Raw genomic sequence first — 14,952 nt, forward strand, 5'->3', positions numbered from 1 at the left:
ATTAAAATTGTTATTTTGTGACAATGAAGAGCAAGGGTAGTTAATATAATACACCACATACATATGTTAACCTTAAATATTATAGGAAATGTATGATTATTAATACCTATATATTTCAACATGAGATTGATTGTGAACGTTCTCTTTTGTTGTTTCAATCTTGTTTGCATAATTACTTTTGCATACTGTCTATATTGTATATCTTTCTATAATGTGTGTTCGTATAACATATATGGCATTAAGTTTTATTTTTGCCTCACGTCTTACATGTTGAATGTTTCATTGACAATTCGGTGGTAAAAATCTATTTCAAGACCATCAAATAACATGCCCATAACATACGAAGGCACTATAACTTATTCTGATTTACAATGCACATGAAAATACATTTAAAACATAAAAGCATTAATCAATTAAATGTATCTTCATCATCATTTCGTTGTTATTCTTAAACGCTAAATATGTAATGATAAAATCTAAAGTTTATAAAATTTATACCGTCTCTATTTCCTGCCCATATTAAAATCTCTGTTTGAAAGCTAAAAAAAATATATAAATATTTGAAGAGAAGGAAAATGAATCACAACATGTATGTTTATGTGGGATGGCGCGTGTGTGTTTGTTCGTGCAAGGTTTTCACTTACTTTAAAAGATACATGTATGTTTAACTTAATGTTTTCATATATGCTATAGTATTGATGTATTTTTCTTGAAAAAAAAGCTGGCCTTAAAAAAAGGGTTTAAAAATGAAACACTAATCGTAATCGAATATTCTTAACAATATGATTTCGTTGCTGTTATTATTAATTTCATGAAATGCGTAAGTCTGATATTTATATTGTTCTTTTTATTTTGTGAATAAATACTAACAAAAGATTAATTTTGTTTTCTAAATGCATTACCCCTTTTCAAAAATGTCGCATTTTGACGATACCGTGTCTGATTTTCTGGTCATTAAGTATTGCATTTGTATCTGTCCCTTTTATAGGCCACACTTGTTTTGTAGTAGGTATACCAGAAGAGTTATATCGAATGGAATTCCAGGTGAAACAAAAAGCTTATCATACTGCGTTTGTGTTAGAGCTTTTGTTTTTCCAGGCTGACTTCTGATTTTAGGGTGTGTAATATTTGTACCATTGTTTTGTAGATGAACCGTTAAAGGTACATCTATCAAGTGATCCAATAACTCACGGATGACATAAGCTCCACCTTCTGTTATCAGATTCTGTAACCGAAAGCAATAAACACGCTTTTTTGTGGCAAACAAATGTAAAAAACAATTAAGTATCTGAAAAAAATAAAACAAGCAAATGTGATAAATAGCCTTTGTTAAACAATATATTAAAAGTATTCCATACATAAACAGGAGATATGCTAAAAAGGGTTATCAAAGCAAATAATGAATACTGGTATTGGTTTAACCCAAAGAGAGTTTTATGTATCTTTTCTAAAAAAAACTTTAAGTAAAATAACAAACAAGTTCATAGTGTAAGTAAAGATAAGACCTAAGATCTTCTTTTTACATGTACCTGTAATATATTTGTATTTAGAATACTATCAAAATTAATGCGTGTTCATTGGTTGGTATGCGTATAAACTGATTTTTAAACATTGTATCGACTCGTGTAACGTAGTATATTTGGCTAGTTAAATATTGAAATTTTTCGGGGAGCATAAAAATAAAAAAAATATTTATTTCAATTTTGTTTGTAGAAAATACTATACTGTACCTACAGTTCCTCACCAATTACATTGTATGTCTTGAAAACATCAAATATAAAAATACAAGAACCGTTTGAGCCGGGCGATGCTCCCCAAGAAGGTTTTGGACACAGGAAAGTATAAAAAAAATGAACAAAGGGCAAAAACTCCAAAATTAGGCAAGGCAGAGTTATGTTGTTTTTTTTTCTTGCACTGCACTTCTATTCAATGAGATCTATCTATCCATAAAGTTTCCTGGTGATATCTCATATAGTTTCAGAGTTATGTCCCGGGTAAAATTCAAAGTGTAAAAATGAACAAAGGGCAATAACTCCAAAATTAGACAAGGCTGTGTTTAGGTTCTTCTGCTGTTCTATTCAATAAGATATATCTACCTACAAGGTTTCATGTTGATATCTCTAATAGTTTTAGAGTTATGTCCCGGACAAAAGTCTAAAAGTAAAAATAAACAAAGGGCAATAATTCAAAAGATAGGCAATGCAGAGTACGGTCCTTGTGCACTGCACATCTAATCAAGGAGATTTATCTACCTACAAAGTTTCATGTTGATATCTCTGATAATATTAGAGTAATGTCCCGGACAAAGTTCAAAGTGTCAAAATGAACAAAGGGCAATAACTTCAAAATTAGGCAAGACCGAGTAACGGTTCTTATACACTGCAAACCTACTCAATGAGATCTATCTATCTGTAAAGTTTCATGATGACAACTCTTATAATTTTAGAGATATGTCGCGGACAAAGTTCAAAGTGTACAAGTAAACAAAGGGCAATAGTTCAAGTATAAGGCAAGACAGGGTTACGGTTCTTGTGCATTGCACACCTACTCAATGAGATCTATCTACCTACAAAGTTTCATGTTGATACCTCTTATATTTTTTTAGAGTTATGTCCCGGACAAAATTCAAAAAAAGTAAAAATAAACAAAGGGCAATAATTAAATTAAATTTCGGGGAGCATAAAAATTTAAGCTATGTAAGTTGACTGACTTCAATACATTGACAATGCTTTAAGAAGGTACACGTTTTGGGATTTAGGTTTTTCGCAGACACAAACGATATGATAAAATTAAACGAGAATGTCAAAATGGTTTTTAGGCGAGACAATTTCAAAATACGAATTTTGAAATAAAGTGCTTGAATTAAGTTTTAATAGTATCATCACTGTACCAATCATGACAATATCAAGCAATAAACAATAAAATATAATTTACCTTTAAAGCAGTTAATATATATTATCAATCATTTCCGTTTAAAGTATTGATTAATTCAATAAATATACAGACATTTTTATAAAAAAATCACGCGATCTGCTCATGTGTTGATATGACGCGATACAAATAGTTGGTTTTTAATTTCTGTACTGTAAATTTAAGCATGTTTTTTTAAGTGTCACATATTGCAGCAAATTGAGAATACCTGGTGTTGTATATTACTAACTATTAGGAAATGTATTCTTATCTCAGAGGGGTCTCTCCGCTTATTCGTAAATTTTTTATATTCTATAAAATTAACATATTCAAATACTTATCTTATTTTGTTTTAATACTGGCTTATGTCGTGAATATTTAAAGCCATGAAGCCAGAACATGTTAATAGGTAACATCCAGCCCGTTCAAAGAGTGAAATAGAGGAAAAGTAAAGTCTCGGTCTTGACTAGCTAGTAATGTAGGTCGTATAGCTAGACTAGATAACATATAACCGAGCGTGTTGAGCCTTTGGTCTGCCATAGAAATGGGCAGCAATATTTGATGTTACATATTCTCAGTTTAGGATGCGTTTGTTGTGCATGAACCTGTTTATTTTAAAAATAAAATTTTTTGAAACCATATGTAGGGTAGATAGTTTGCAATTACTGCAACATATACACGGAAGGTACAAGAGGGGTAAAAATCATTAGAGAACCTCCATACCAAACAATGCACGAGGTCTCGCGGTCATTCCACTCTGTGAAGGGGACTCATCACACTTCTACAAAATAGTATTCGCAACGGCATCAGACTGATGGTGTCGAATCAGTGGCTGTGGAGGGCGATGTGTTCTATGAACAGTTACATATTAATGATATTATATTGAAAGTAACAACAAAATAGGACTTCGCGTGCAGAGTTCTCACGAAGCGAGAGCTCTGAGCCTTACATTTCTGTGAAGGAGACGCTTCACGAATTCGATTTTTTTACAAGTGTGAAGGGGTCCCCTTTACAGAAATAATAGGCTCAAAGCCCTAGCCTACAGTTGAACGACCGTGAGAACTCCGCGCGTGGCCCATTTTCGTTGTTACGTCCTTCGATTATGAAAATGTAGGTAAAAACACATCGCCTTCACAGCCACAGCTTCGACTACATATCTGTCTGAATTCATTGCGAATTCGATTTGGGCGCGTTTGAAGGGTCCCCGTTACAGAAATGTAAGGCTTAAAGACCTAGCCCAAGTATGACGACCGTGAGAATTCAGCGCATGCGGCACATTTTCGACACCATCCATCTAATTCTGTTGTTATTTCAATTTTGAACAACTGTAAAACGCGAAGCCCTAGCCCAAGTGGAACGATCGTGAGAGCTCCGCGCACGAGGCCACTTTTTGTTGTTATCCTTATTAATAAGTAAATGTACGTACAGCACAGCCCCATCAGCCACTGCTTCGACACCATCCGTCTGATACCGTTGCGAATTAGATTATCTACTAGTGTGAATGATCCCCTTGACAGAAATGTAAAGCAAGAAGCCCAAACCCAACTGCCCTATCCCAATTAGAACGACCGTGAGAACTCCGCGCGAGGCACGTTTGCGTTGCTACATTCTTATTAATAAGTAAATGTTCATAAAACACATCGCCCCAATAGCCATTGTTTCGACACCATCCGTCTGATTCCGTTGCAAATTCGACTTTCTACAAGTGTGAAGGATCCCCTTTTGAAGCATTAGCGTGAGGCCCGTTTTCGTTGTTTTGTCCCTATTAACATGTAAAACCACATCGCTCCCACAGCCACTGCTTCGACACCGTCCGTCTGATTCCGTTGTGAATCCAATTTTCTACAAGTGTGAAGGCTCCCCTTGACAGAAACGTAAGGCTCGAAGCCCTAGCCGAAGTGGAACGACCGTGGAAGCTCCGCGCGCGAGGCCCGTTTTCGTACTTGTGTCCCTATTAACATGTAAATGTACTTAAAACCACATCGCCCCCACAGTCACTGCTTCGATACCATCCGTTTGATTCCGTTGCGAATTCGATTTTCTACAAGTGTAAAAGGTTCCCTTGATAGAAATGTAAGGCTCTAAGCCTTTGCTCGATTGCCTTAGCCTTAGTGTAACGACCGTGAGAGCTCCGCGCGCGAGGTCCATTTTCGTTGTTACATCCTTATTAATAAGTAAATGTACGTTAAACACATCGCCCCTACAGCCACTTCTTCGACACCATCCGTCTGATTCCGTTGCAAATTCGATTTTCTACAAGTGTGAAGCGTCTCCTTGACAGAAAAGTAAAGCTCGAAGCCCTAGCCCAATTGCCCTAGCCTAAGTGGAACGACCGTTACAGCTCCGCGCGCGACGCCCGTTCCCATTATTTCGTTCCTATTAACATATGTAAATGTATGTAAAAACACCTCGCCCCCATAGCCACTGCTTCGAGGTCATACGTCTGATTTCGTTCCGAATTCGATTTCTTACACACGTGAAGGGTCACCTTGACAGAAATGTGAGGCTAAAATCCTTAGCCAAAGTGGAATGACCGTGAGAGCTCCGCGCGCGAGGCTCGTTATCGTTGTTTCATCCTTATTCATAACTAAATGTACGGAAAACACGTCGCTTCGACATCTACTGTTTCGACACCATCCGTCGGATTCCGTTACGAATTCTATTACCTACAATTGTGAAGCCCAAGCCTTAGTGTAACGACCGTTAGAGCTCCGCGCTCGAAGCCCGCTTTCGTTGTTACATCCTTATTGATATGTAAATGTACGAAAGTACACCGCCCCTACACCATTCGTCTGATACCGTCGCTTTTCTACAAGTGTGAAGGTTCCCCTTGACGGAAAAGAAAAACTCGAAGCCGTAGCTCAAGTGGAACGACCGTGAGAGCACTGCGCGCGCGAGGCCCGTTTCCGTTGTTTTGTACCTGTTGTGCACATTGAGTTAACGTAAAATCACATGGCCCTTACAACCACTGCTTCAACACCATCCGTCTGATTCCGTTGTGAATTCGATTTTCTTCAAGTGTGAGGGTTCCCCTTGACAAAAATTTGAAGCTCAAAGCGCTAGCCCAAGTGAAACGATCGTGTTAGCCCTGCGCGCGAGGCTCATTTTGTGGTTTCATCACTATAAACATGTAAATGTACGTAAAAACGCATCGACCACACAGCCACTGCTTCTACACCATCTGTCTGATTCCGTTTTGAATTCGATTTCCTACAAGTTTGAAGGGTCCCCTTGAATGTAAAACTCAAAGCCCTTGTCCAAGTTTAACAACCGTGAGAGATGCACGCGCGAGGCCCGTTTTCAATGTTACATCCTTATTAATTAGTAAATGTAAGTAAAACACATCGCCTCTTCAGCCACTGGTTCGATACCATCCATCTGATTCCGTTGCAAATTCGATTTTCTACAAGTATGAAGGGTCCCCTTGACACAAATATAAAGCTCGAAGCCCAAGCTCAAGTTGCGGCCCTGAGAGCCCCGCTATGGAAAGTCAGGGGTCGCTATGAAGAGGTACTGGCTGTTCTGGAAAGTCAGCGGTCACTAGGGAAAGTCAGTGGTTGCTGTGGAAAAGGAAAGTCACTAGATGCTTAAGAAGTCTATGGTCGCTATGGAAATTCATTGCTTGGTATGCGAGACACTGTTTGTTGAGGAAATCAGTTGTTGCAACGGCAGTCCGTGTTCGCTATGAAGAGTCACTGGTTGCAATGTAAGTCATTGGTTGTTATGGAAATTTAATGGTTGCTACGGAAAGCCAGCGGTCGCTATGAAGATGTTATGGCTGTTCCGGAAAGTCAGCGGTCGCCAGGGGAAGTCAGTTGTTATTATGGCAAATCACTGAAAGTAACGATCAGTCACTGGGTGCGTAAGAAGTCTTTGGTGGCCATGGGAAGTCACTGCTTGCTATGCGAGATTGTGGTTGCTGAGGAGAGTCAGTGGTTGCAACGGTAGTCCGTGGTCGCTATGAAGAGTCACTGGTTGCTATGGAAGTCATTGTTTGCTAGGCAAAGTCAATTGTTGCTATGGAAGTCATTGTTTGGTATGGAAATCCAATGGTTGCAGCGGTCGCAATGGAGAGGTTATTGCTATGGAAGTCATTGGTTGCTAGGGAAATTCCATGGTCGCTATCGAAGTCATTGGTTGCTAAGGTGGTTAACTGGTTGCTATGGAAAGCCATTGGTCGCTATGGAGAGGTTATGGCTGTTGCGGGAAGTCAGCGGTCGCTAGGGTAAGTCAGTGGTTGCTGTGGGAAGTCACTGATAGTCATGGACAGTCACTGGGTGCTTAAGAAGTCTAGGGTGGCCATAGGAAGTCACTGCTTGTTATGCGAGAGACTGTGGTTGCTGTGGGGAGTCGGTGGTTGCAACGGTAGTCCATGGTCGCTATGAAGAGTCACTGATTGCTATGGAAGTCATTGTTTGCTAGGCAAAGTCAATTGTTGCTATGGAAGTCATTGGTTGTTAAGGTGGTTAACTGGTTGCTATGGTAAGCCATCGGTCGCTATGGAGAGGTTATGGCTGTTGTGGGAAGTCAGCGGTCGCCAGGGGAAGCATTGGCGGTGGGGGCGATGTGCATTTCCATACTAGTATTAATAAGTATGTAACAACGAAAACGGGCCGCGCGCGCCGCGCTCTCACGGTCGTTCCAGTGGGGCTAGAACTTTGAGACTTGCATTGCTGTCAAGGGGACCCTCCACACTAGTAGAAAATCGCATTCGCAACGGAATCGGACGGATGGTGTCGAATCATTGGCGGTCGGGGCGATGTGTTTTAACGTACAATTCCATATTAATAAGTATGTAACAACGAAAACGGGCCGCGCGCGCCGAGCTCTCATGGTCGTTCCAGTAGGGCTAGAACTTTGAGACTTGCATTGCTGTCAAGGGGGCCCTCCACACTAGTAGAAAATCGCATTCGCGACGGAATCGGACTGATGGTGACGAACTTATATACTATATTTTTTTATATATAACTTCTTTTTCGTTATTTTTTGCGTTTGATTTCGTATTGTTCATAATTAGGTTATTACAAATATTCAGTGTTCTTTTACATCGTGCATCACAGATGTCATTGTCCCGCTTTCGTCATATTATACAAATATTTTTTGCATAAAATTACTTGCAAATTTATTGACAACGGCACCTTATACCAAGCTCATATGTATAAATCTGATTTAACACGATTATAGCACGATTTTCATGATTTTCACGTGGTCGTCGGATAGAAAATCTCGTGGATATACAGTCGCGACTTTTTGGACTTTCCTAACGTTTGTGTCTGCATTGTATCTGGCAACCCCACTGACACATGCACTACATACGCAAATTGAACAAAAAGAAATACAAATAAAGTCATATGTATGAACACAAAATATATAACGAAAGACCGGTGGGGGCATTTCAACTTCATGAATTTCCGATTTTATCTTCATGAATTCACAATTTTGACTCTGTGAATTAACGTATTCATCATACGGAATTCACGAGTTCACGATTTCAGCTTTATGAATTCACGATTTCAACTTCACGAATTCACGATTTCAAGTTCAGAATTCAACTTCATGAATTCACAAATTAAACATATATGTTTAAACTTCATAAATTAACAATTTCAACTTCACAAATTAAAATTGTGAATTTGTGAAAATGAAATCGTGAATTCGTGAAGTTAAAATTGTTAATTCATGAAGTTGAAATCGTTAATTCATTAATTCATGAAGTTGTAATGTCCCCACCAGCTAGTCTTTCGTAAAATATATTACATAATGAAATAATGATAGCAATTGAAAACGAAATAAAAGCGCTTAGATATTGTTCAGGGTGTAAAATGTTTTTGTTATTCATAGGTTAGCTTTAGTTAAGAATCATATTGTTTCTGTAAAGGCAAAAACTTCTGAAATTGAGTTTTTTCTGTTTATAAATCTTTTAAATAGCAAAACATGTCTTAAAAATTTAATTTCATTTTTACATTGATAAAATACTCATACATCTATATCGCTGTAATTTAATCTAATAATGCACTTTTCAAATTTGCGCACGCGCTATTGTATGTAGATCTATTAATTTAAGATTTCTTTTAACTTATGGATCAACGCTGCATGTTTACCCATCGCCAATCATGGACCATAACTAGAAATCACAGTTGTTTATTAATAAATTCTTCATGTCACCTTTTCATGCATAAATTTCTTCTATATATATTAAAAACTGAAAATAATTTCAATATATAGAAATATATAGATCGTTTTCTCGATCATGCACTTAAATATAGACGCCAATTCAGTACTTAAAAAATACATACATAAAACAATATAAAGGTAATTATATAGTGTAATCTATAAGTGATCTACGAAATTCTCTTAATATCTTTATATATCTTTAAAAAATTTGATATGATGTCTACCTATGTTTATATTACAATATACTATGTATATCTATGATCATCTCATTGTATTTTACCATTGCTATTTCATGTTTGTTGTATATGTTGTATTTTGGGTCGGAGGCCTGTGTTACAAAAATAAACTTTACTTTACTTTTATTATGCTAAAAGCAGAAGACCATCTATTTCCTCCATGTACAATATTCATTAAAACTAGTAAGATAATGTGGAAACAAATAGTTGTGTCATAATATGTAAGAATATTGCAAATATCAGCACAGGTAAGCAAGTGTTCATATTATTAATTGGATTTTGGCTTTATGACAACATATTTTCAAAATCAAAATGAAGTAAAAGCGGAACCCCTGAAATAATAATAACATTACATATATGCAAAACAATTAAAATAAATTATTAAAAAATAAGAAAGAAAAACCTAGTAGGCTAGGAGACTCATTTAACAATAAAACATGAAAGTATTCAGAATTCATTTTACTTAATTCGTCGCAATTAAAAAGTGGTAATGGCGTTCCATAGTTTAAAAAGCTGATGAAAACGTCTTGTTACACATTTTAAGCCGTTCTCGAATGTTTAACTTAGGCATGTGTTAATATGTGTAATTTAGATAAGTAAATCTGTTTTGCATGATTATTACTATACAGTAGAGATCGCTTGAAAACCCTGTTGACATTCAACGTAGATATTGAAAGATGAATTTCAAATGTTCCCGCTTCAAAACTTACAACGGAAAAGAAAATGACGATACATATGTTACATATTATATTTTAACATATACTATATTTGGCAAAATATAACGCGATGAGTGACACACGTGTTTATGGTAGCTAAAAGCATGCACACGCCGCGGGCATAGAATTATATTTAATTAAATCAATTTAAATCATAATTAATTAAACCGAGACACTGAGTCTGTTAACCGTATTTGACCGAGTTACCGCATATATACCCAAACAGTGGGAGTTCGTGAATAGACTGGTCCCCTGCGCACTTCTAAAAAGAAATAGGACAGGGAACCAGATTAAATCAATACCTGAAAAATGGCTGTACGGTACCGTACGGCAAAAATCAAGGTCATTTCGGATATGTTCTGATATGTTCGTTTCATTTCCTTGGCGACGGAGTAACCAATATGGCCGACGGATAGAATTTTTTCAATTCATATGATAAATTTTTGCGATTTATTCGAAACGGGTATAACCAATAATAATCTATTCAGTTCCCGACTATCCAAAAATAATCAAATACGCTGCTTTCAATATTGTCAAACATTTATAAACAACGAAACTGTTCCATTTTATGAAATTTCCGTTTGGAAGCTAAACGGGCACCTGTTTATCTTAGTTCACGGTACTTAACGCTTTGAATTAAGAAAGAAAACAACAAATGAAACTTATGGTAGATCTACAACAAATTTCATAAGCTGTAGCATATAGGTATTTTCTGCTGTATCACACAAGGAAAGGACAATATATTTAGTCAAAATCAGTTTAAATGAGCCAAACGTAGACCATATTTCGGCCATTTTGAAAACAGTATGTCATCATTTAAATCGCGGCAATGGTGTTTTATTTCAGTTTTTCCATGTTTCAGTTAAAATTTATGCATGTTATTTTGCTTAATTTTAAATATTAAAACTATCTTTACATTGTGACCCCAAATTTATTTTTACAACAAAGAAGAACATTTAGAAAATGATGATTGTTTCAGAAGTATGAATAAATTTCATGGACTAGTGTTGCTTTTTTGCAGAAGTTTGTAAAATGTTGTTCTGGTTCATGTAAAAATCTATAGATTTAAAATATTTTGCACAAAAACTTTGTTGTTTAGGTGTTTGAATAAAATACGTCAATTCTGACCAATTTTAATGCTGGTCACATGAAAATATGCCATTACCGTGAAATAAGTGATGATGTGGAATTAGTGATGTTGAGTATACATTTTAAGGTTTAAGTATGTATTTAAACCTTCTTACTTTCAAAGTATTTCAGTGCCAGTTTCAAGCTTATAAATCAAATGATAGCAGTTCAACTGAATTCTTTAACTGTACTAGATCTATTCAACATTTCTATGTCCCAGGCAGTGTTTGGTTCCACATAAATGAAAGATACCATGTGGATAGATTTTTTAAAGGGCATAATGAAATAACCAAATATACCCAAATTTTGTCCAAATATTGCCTAAATATACCTAAATATTGCCCAGTTATTAGGGCTGTAACGAACGTCCAAACTCTCGGTACATCGCGAATGTGTCATGAATTTTGTACGCGAATATTCACGTCCCTCAGTATTTTACTTTATAAATAACAGTAAGTCTTAGATACTTTCTAGCCAGTTATGATTTTGAAACGGCTCTTGTTTCTTGTCATTGAGATTTTAAAACATGTTCTGTGAAACTTAACCTGATCTTTTTTGTAAAACATGTTAACATACATGTACATGTACGTTCAAAATAAATCTTTAAGAATATTTTATAGATTACTACTTTAATGTTCATAATATGAAAGTGTCCCTTGTAAATGTGTTCTGCTATATATTTGAATGGCTGAATTATAAAGTCTCATGTAAGATATGATAGTTTGACATCAGGGGTTTTTTTTACTAACAAATTGACACCGATAGTCGGCGTCTTCCCCTTGGTAAATAGCCAAGTTATTTCCCCCAAAAAATTCTATTTTCCTTTAAACTGGATCAGATTTAATAATTACATGGTTTAAAATATTATTTTTCTTCATTTTATGCAGGATAAACCACCAATTGTTGTCCAAAATAACCAAAAACATTGCAGGAAACTGCAAGTACTGTCTCAACATGGAGGCAGCCATTTTTTTTTCTTGGATATATCCCGTACTGAACGGTACTATTTCTGGAAATCAGTTGCTATCAAAATATTGTCATTTTCTTGGTCATTTTTAGTAAAATAATATATTTTGTACTTCTTATTATGAAAATGACTTATATGGAGCTAAAGTGTGTCACAAATACACTATTATACCTATACTGTATTAACTTTCATATAAAAATAGAAGTATAAAACCATTCACCACCATACATATTAAGAAAATATGTTATACTGCAAAGAATATTTTGCATGATGATAAAGTTTTTAAGGGGAAAAAGATATAGTGGTAACTCTCTACTATGTAGTTAAGTATATAGTATAAATAACGTCATAATAAAGTTTCCCCAAATTGATTTTTTTCGTATATTTTTTCCCCTCCCTACCAGCGTCCAGCGTCTTCCCCTTTTCCTAAAAAAAACCCCTGGACATGAAACATTTAAATATTTAATCATCCACGCATTTACTGGTGTATCGCAAACCGATTTGCGTATTGCTCCTCTGTATTGTGAATCGTATCATATCGCCTGTATCCTGACAATACACAGCCAAGTACCAATTATACTAAAAATAAGTGTTTTATACTAAAAAAGTGCTGTTTTAATCATGAATACAATATACACTTTCACTTAGATATAATCAAACATTTTCCTATCATTGTGTTTTGAACCAAAATACAGTATTATGTACCCCATTAAAGCTATTAATTAAAAAAAATATCACAGATACTTGTACTATGATATGAAATTTCAACAAAATTACACCTTAAAAAAAGTAAGTGTAGACAACAAATATCAGATTAAAGAACCTATATTGTAGATAAGCAAATGTCACAACTTTATTTTCTTACAACATCTTAACTGCCCATTTCAACGGAATGAATGCAAGTTATGGCAGGCTAAGCTATATTATTTAATAAATATTTATTTATTTCTCATTATAATCTATATTTTATACAAACAAAAATAAATATTGCTATATTTGGGTATATTTGGGTATTTCGTGCTGCCGTTTTGTAAACCTCTAGATTACTAAAAAGGATCAAAGCATGAATCATAACTTAAAAGAAGTGAAGTATTGCATTGATTGTTTGATGAAAATTTTCGATAATTATGTAAAATTTGTATTGTTCTAGAAAATGTCTACAGTTTCAAGGGCTCCAGTGCCTCCTCCCAAACCACCCACTCCAAAGAATGGGGATAGATCAATTGTTGAAAAAGGTTTGTATTTATTTAATTATTTTTCATCATTGTATCTTAGTCATGTATAGTATTTGGGCAATCTCCTAGATTAGACCATGATGTGTATTTTGAAGTAGAATTTCTGCTATAAACATGTAATTAACTATAAAAAACGGAATGAACTTTATAATTTTGACAAGTTATATATATATATATATACTAGTTTAGGCCCCAGGGTCTAATCCAGGATATATTATAGCCAGTATTTCATATTAATATGTGTGTGATTGATGATTAAGTTCTGTAATAAAAGTGTATTATTAACACTTCTCAACACCATATTACATTAAAGATTTTATAGATAAAACTACATATTGAGGCACATTAATTTTAATATGCCTCAGAAACGAATTAAGTTTTCCTTCTTTAGAAAAGGCAAATATGAGATTTTCAAATATTATATTTTTTTTTAGCAAATGAGATGCTTATCCCATGAAGAAAGTACTTAGCATTGAATGTGAAATTTGTCATAAAATTATCAAAATGTAAACAAAGTAGTATTTTGACTTCCATAATTATCAAAATGTAAACAAAGTAGTATTTTGACTTCCATACAAAATATTTAATCACTAATACTGCATGACTTTGTACTACCTGCCAAAAGACAACAGAACCAAGAATTGGTTCTTTGGTTCTGGTATTTGGACAATAAGTAGCTGTTTTGAAACTTAAACTGGACATCAAAAATTTAAAACATTGAGAAATGAAAATAAAAATATTTCTAGAGCATAATGGGCCTTTCAAAGCAAATTATATCGAGTTATTTCTAGTCCTAATACTCTAGTATTATGCTTTATTTTTGTAGATAAATTACCGGACCTGAGGAGTAGTGATCTAGCTATTGATAAAGCAAAGCCACTTCCTACTTCACTTCAGAGTGACTTTCTACCTGAAGATGTCCTGTTTGCTCTTACCCAGCCACCCACAGCTAGGGACACTCTTGGTCCTGTATCCAAGTATAGGGCACTCAACACATCAGTGGTATGACAGGGTTTTTTTTTCTTGCGTTTTCTGTCCATTATTATTTTGTAAATATTTGTCATATTCAGCTTGCTGTCAATCTTATTTTAAAACAATTATGTGGAAAGCAGTAAGTTGAAATGTATTTTGTTGCTCTTGCTTCAATGCATACATGTATATGATCTGTATAAGACGGAATAACTGTATGATTATGAAAAGTATAAAAAAAATTCTCATGATTATGATAGACATAATTATTATTTTCACATCTGTTATTTAGATTATCATATTATCAACAGGTAACTGTAATGCCTAGCTTGGCCTCAAGGCTTTTACATTTTGTCATATCTGTTAAAATTTCACTGTCAGCTAAAGGGACATTCATTCTCAGCAACATCAATTTATTTCCATAAAATGCTTTAGATTAGTTTATAATCAGTAGTACATTACTAATCATGATTAATAAAAACATACATGGAATAGTAACTCAGTGTTGCAGACTCACAATGAAGTTGTACCAATGACATTCATGTACCTCTCAGTCTGAAACTCTTGCTGGTACACTATGTGAACACTATCAGTATTTTGACATCCAATTCCGTCTG

At 35.0% G+C, this 14,952-nt stretch overlaps 1 protein-coding gene across 1 annotated transcript in view; it reads left to right on the plus strand.

Annotated features, from left to right (window-relative positions):
- Positions 1-10,407: 10,407 nt before the first annotated feature.
- Positions 10,408-14,952, plus strand: part of LOC132732148 (axonemal dynein light chain domain-containing protein 1-like) — a 46,274-nt gene continuing 41,729 nt past the window's right edge. Inside the window, 3 exon segments of the mRNA XM_060718516.1 lie at positions 10,408-10,499; positions 13,282-13,366; positions 14,193-14,368. Of these exon segments, the coding sequence (XP_060574499.1) occupies positions 13,285-13,366; positions 14,193-14,368 (258 nt within the window). The 5' untranslated portion in view covers positions 10,408-10,499; positions 13,282-13,284.

This window comes from Ruditapes philippinarum, unplaced genomic scaffold (assembly GCF_026571515.1).
Source record: "Ruditapes philippinarum isolate M1 unplaced genomic scaffold, ASM2657151v2 ctg4659_1_1_1_1, whole genome shotgun sequence".
Lineage (NCBI taxonomy): Eukaryota > Metazoa > Mollusca > Bivalvia > Venerida > Veneridae > Ruditapes > Ruditapes philippinarum.